A 6,000-nucleotide genomic window follows, 5' to 3' on the forward strand; every position below is an offset into this window, starting at 1 on the left:
CAATGATGTATGATTCTGTACAATGATGTATGATTTTGTACAATGATGTATGATTTTGTACAATGATGTATGATTTTGTACAATGATGTATTATTCTGTACACTGCTGTATTATTCTGTACATTGATGTAAGATTCTGTACAATGATGTATGAGGTTTACATTGCTGTTTCACGTTTTGTTTTCAGGATGGATGGTTGAACCTTGAGTTACATTATTTCAAGAATGATCAAGGAGGTTATACATTCTTTGCTAAAGTTAACGGTCAAAAATCCCAAGAAATGTTCTTAAGTCGTAAGTTTTACTTTTTCAATCAGCATTTATTAGACAAAGTCAAAATTTCGGAACTGTGACTGTTGCACCTTCGCCCTGACTATTTATGTGTATCGGATACACATATAACAGCGATTTGCACCATTTCATCTTCATTCAGATGTCTCTAGTTCTTTCAATCCTGTTAAAATTCAGAGTGGTATGACGTCTCTATCACAAAAGCTGCTAATAACATCAACAGGTTGATAATGGGGCCGTAAAATGTTTAGTTTTACTGGAATAGCAAGATTCTCAGAAGAACTCACACTTAAGTGACATTTTATGTTTGGCCCTAAACGTGCCGATATTCCCATCTGTAGATCACGTCCGAGGAACGGAAAGGGGCCCAATTTGTCGGGATTCTGTACGAACAGCTTACTAGGGACAGATCATTGCTGGATTACTATGTTTTAATAGTAATACAATATATTATGTTTCTCTATAGGACCTATTGAAAAGAGACGATGCTCCCTACAAGTCGGCCATGGCTTCGGCTATGCTAACTTCCAAGGATATGTTGATTGGGTACGTATTACTCTTGATCCCTGCTTCACATCTTTAGTTTAGGTACTTTATTGGCTACCACTTTACAATTTAGTGTGTACTTGAAAGCCGTCTGGAACGAGAAATATATATATATTCACATGAATACAGCCAGCGAGAAACTTCGACAGAAAATCTGTTAAAGTCTTTATTTTCTTTTGCACAATGATGTATATATATAGGTTATTAAGTGTCAAGTACGTGCCACGCCCCTGAGGCAATACTATCAATGAAATACCCATAAGCGACAATGGATTCAGAACTTTTCTGTTTTTTGTCGCACAGACTCACTTTTCTTTTTGAGCCAATTAATATAAGTTCTAATATTCAAACCCTTGTACATGTATATATAATAATTATAATTTCAATAAATTTTCATTCAGCTCCAACTGAGGCTATAACAGCCAGTTATTTTTTAACAATTGTTTACTATTGTTTACATGGCTTACATTTGTTTACTTTTCAGGTGAAAGTTTACACCACGTGCAATCCAGGATTTTAAAGAACAGACCTATCATATTTATTTTTTTTAAAGTTAATTTAGTCCAGAATGTGCCATATATAATTTTCAATGAAATTTTTATGTAAATTATTCTATTTTTTCACTTTTTCATATTAATTTAATTAATATTTGAAACTACCAAAGTTTTTCATACAAGCTGTATATTTATTGTTGTTCTAAGTCTTAAATGCCCAAAGTTTTTGTTTATATATTTTTCTATTTTGCACCTAAAACTTGCCAAGCTTCGTGTCCACCTGTTAGACATTCCACTTTTTAATGGTAGATGAATACAAGGGCGCCCCAAACATATTTGTTACCATGGAAACTAGCATGATATGAATAAATTATGAAGATTCTTATTGTTATGTCTTGTAATATGGTTTCGAGCAAAGATATTTGTACACAGGGATTACAGGTTTTCTAGACTTTTTATATTTATCGAGGACACCTTTGACATCTATTTGGTGCAATCAAATTCTTGGTCCGATGCCTTCGGTTCCTGCAATTCCAGAATGAGTTAGTGGTATAAGTAATTACAGATATACTGCAACTACTCCTCTTCACTCTGTAGTTGCAGTATATCTGTAAGTACCCCAGCAGGCGAGCAACTACCCTTATTTCGCTCCGGAGTTGCAATATATCTGTAAGTACCCTAGCAGGCGAGCAACTACCCCCATTTCGCTCTATACCCCTATAAATCGCCAGGCGAACACAACTTTATTATTATCAATTCATTAAAAAGGTCTTTAATAAAATATATACTCCTAAAACATATTTTGGCCCAGGAGACATTCAAAAATCTCCATCTAAACTTCCGGGATTTCCTTGGGCTAAATATTCGGGCGCAAAACATCTACCAGAACCCAACTACACTGGCCCAGGAATCCGTTTAGATTTACGACTAAGGTCAAACGATATTCCCAAGCCAGGAGAAGAACCTATTAACAGAATATACCAAGCAGCGCTAAAACACGATATTCTATACAGAGATCATACAGACTTAGAATATAGACCAGAATCACAGGTAAGCAGGTCTTCGTTCAAGAACACCAAAAAAATTAAAGCAGAAGTCTTTCACGAACAGATAAACACCTGTGTTTACATTTGTACCTGTTGTGTCATTGGAAGCCTTCTCTATTTTAAATACGTTGACACTATTTTCTCCACATTGCCCATATTGTACTAATATTGACAGAACTCCCTTGCACGGTCGGCATAATTCGTGATAACAATTGAATTCGTCATAGGAATTTAGTTAATGGCAGAGCTAGCCTACAGTTAGTTAGGGTACAATAGGTGGCAAACGAATCTACATATGATTCTTTCGTGGAAATAACACACAAGAATGCTGTTAACAACTTAGAAATGCATTTAAATGTGATTTTGAGGCTTTCTTGAAATATCATTGCCTTTTAAATAATTTGACTTATTAATTCGAGTTTGTTGATCAAAATAGTTGTTATATCCATGTAAGAACCAGGCATAGTTTCATATGAAATAGGGGCAGACTGGCATAATGGAGAGGGTCAACTATTAGGGGGGAGAATCAAATTGCAGAAGTGGAAGCGCCATGAAAGCTGAATTCACACAAGCTTCCTTTAGAGGAGAATTTGGAATATTTGAATTTATTTGCTATATTCTGACACAATTTTGGGGTAAAATAGAAAATAATTCACTTGTTGAAAATCTATTTTAATTGGTTTTCACAATAACTAAACCAATTTAACAAAACGTTTTGTATTTATATAAAATCTGATTCACTTTAACATTATCAATTACCTACAAAAAAGTATATTTGTGAAAATCCTTAAACATGTTGCACACTTTATAAATAGATCAGACTACAAATGTTTTTTTACATGGTATCTTAAACTTGAATAATGAGTAAAACATTTCTTACAAACATCACATTGGTATGGTTTCTCTCCAGTATGAACTCTCATGTGGTTATTACGACTACCTGTTTGAGAAAAACACTTTTTACAAACATCACACTTATAAGGTTTCTCTCCAGTATGTTTTCTTAAGTGAACCTTCAATACAGTTGGTTCGGCAAAACCCTTTTTACAAACATCACATTGATGAGGTTTTTCTCCAGTATGTATTTTTAAGTGCCTAATAAGATGATTTGACATAGTAAAACATTTTTTACACACATCACATTGGTAAGGTTTCTCTCCAGTATGTGTTCTCATGTGAACAGTAAGATTACATGACCCAGAAAAGCACATTTTACAAACATCACATTGGTAAGGTTTCTCTCCAGTATGCCTTCTCAAGTGACTCTTCAAATCATCTGATCGAGCAAAGCACTTTTTACAAACATCACATTGGTAAGGTTTCTCTCCAGTATGTATTCTCATGTGAATATTTCGCTTACTTGCCACAGCAAAACACTTTTTACAAACATCACATTGGTAAGGTTTTTCTCCAGCATGCCTTCTCAAGTGACTCTTCAAATCATCTGATCGAGCAAAGCACTTTTTACAAACATCACATTTGAATGGTTTCTCTCCAGTATGTATTCTCATGTGAATATCTAGCTTACTGGCCGCCGCAAAACATTTTTTACATACATCACATTGGTAAGGTTTTTCTCCAGTATGTGTTTTCATGTGAGTGGTAAGATTACCTGACCTAGAAAAGCACATTTTACAAACATCACATGTGAATGGTTTCTCTCCAGTATGAATTCTCATGTGAAGCTTCAGATCACTTGACTGGGTAAAACACTTTTTACAAACATCACAAATGAATGGTTTCTCTCCAGTATGAATTCTTTTGTGAGCATTTCGATTTGAAGGTGATGTAAAATATTTTTCACAAACATCACATCTGAACGGTTTTTCTCCAGTATGTGTTCGCAAGTGAATTTTAAGATGTGATGGCGCTTTGAAACACTTTTTACAAAAATCACATCGGTGATTTTTTCTCAAATTGGATTCCATTGCAACTTTTCAATGAGATGATGAAATAATGGCTGAACAGGAAGTGTAATATTTTACGGATTAACTTTGGATTTATGGATAGGTTTATGAGAAAAGATATTTGTAAGACTAAATTACGGATTGAAAAATATTCACAAACAATTGACTGTCTATGTAAATCAAAATGAAATGCTGCAAAAGTCTTCTTCTGATTTTCAACGTTCAATTTAACATATGCAGCCCGTACACGTAGCTTTATTGTCCAAGCGAACGACTATATGCCCTTTTTTACTGTCTTATTATAGGTTGAATTTAGTGAAAAAATGAGATCTAAATAAGATGAATCTAAGTTTTTGAAATTTTCTGTCGTTAATTATTGCCCTTAGTCAAATTGTGAAAAACTGGACATGCCTTATTGAAAATCAACAATCTTTAAAAATCCATACCTATCACTATCTTTATAATTATAATTTTTCTATTTAATTATATAAATTATAAAATATTGTTCATGGTAGTTAACTCCAGTGACATAGCGAGTATATCATTGACGGGGGGACCATTCGAGCGCTCGACATACATTTATAGATTTTAGAAGGCACTAGATACTGTGGGGAGGTCAGACTGCCTTTCTCTGGAACATTTTCTATGTGTGATGCCGGAGAATAAATCAGACACATTTTGCAAGTCAAGTGAAAGTAGAAATAAGGTGTTTAATGGTCCGAGAGGGGGGGGGGTATCGTATTTTGTCCGACATGAAGAAGAGAATATCACGCAATAGGAAGGATTTATAGGGGAAGGGGGTAATAGTAATGATTTATAAGCGGAAGGAGGTAATAGTAAGGAATTATAGGGGAAGGGGGATTTATAGTAAGGATTTATAAGGGGAGGGAGGTAAAAGTAAGGATTTATAGGGGGAAGGGGGTAATAGTAAGGATTTATAGGAGGAAGGGGGGTAATAGTAAGGATTTATAGGAGGAAGGGGGGTAATAGTAAGGATTTATAGGAGGAAGGGGGGTAATAGTAAGGATTTATAGGAGGAAGGGGGGTAATAGTAAGGATTTATAGGGGGAGAGGGGGTAATATTAAGGATTTATAGGGGTAAGAGAGGTAATAGTAGGATTTATAGGGGGAGGGGAGGTAATAGTAAGGATTTATAGGAGGAAGGGGGGTAATAGTAAGGATTTATAGGCGGAAGGGGAGGTAATAGTAAGGATTTATAGGGGGAGGGGAGGTAATAGTAAGGATTTATAGGAGGAAGGGGGGTAATAGTAAGGATTTATAGGAGGAAGGGGGGTAATAGTAAGGATTTATAGGGGGAGAGGGGGTAATATTAAGGATTTATAGGGGGAGGGAGGTAATAGTAAGGATTTATAAGGGGAGGGAGGTAAAAGTAAGGATTTATAGGGTGAAAGGGGGTAATAGTAAGGATTTATAGGGTGAAGGGGGTAATAGTAAGGATTTATAGCGGAAATGGAGGTAATAGTAAGGATTTATAGGGTGAAGGAGGTAATAGTAAGAATTTATAGGAGGATTTATAAGTGAAAAATTGACGAAGCTAGGAAAAGGGCGAGAAAGCGAGAATAAAAAAGACAAGAGTCAAGAAAGCGCGGATAATTTCCCTTGCTTTCTCGTGGGCGGGAAATCGAGAGTAGATATGGCCGTAACCGGCTTCCATAGAGCACAGCTGTTATTATTATGGTTGTGAATGATGCGCTACT

The 6,000-nt window shown here is 35.4% G+C and overlaps 1 protein-coding gene across 1 annotated transcript in view; it reads right to left on the reverse strand.

The window, feature by feature from the left end:
* Positions 1-3,196: 3,196 nt before the first annotated feature.
* Positions 3,197-6,000, reverse strand: part of LOTGIDRAFT_166739 (hypothetical protein) — a gene marked incomplete at both ends in the record, with an annotated part of 7,963 nt that continues 5,159 nt past the window's right edge. The window contains one exon of the mRNA XM_009064150.1: positions 3,197-4,255. Within this exon, the coding sequence (XP_009062398.1) occupies positions 3,197-4,255 (1,059 nt within the window). The remainder of the gene's footprint in view (positions 4,256-6,000) is intronic.

The sequence above is a fragment of the Lottia gigantea genome (genome assembly GCF_000327385.1).
Source record: "Lottia gigantea unplaced genomic scaffold LOTGIsca_60, whole genome shotgun sequence".
Taxonomy (NCBI): domain Eukaryota; kingdom Metazoa; phylum Mollusca; class Gastropoda; family Lottiidae; genus Lottia; species Lottia gigantea.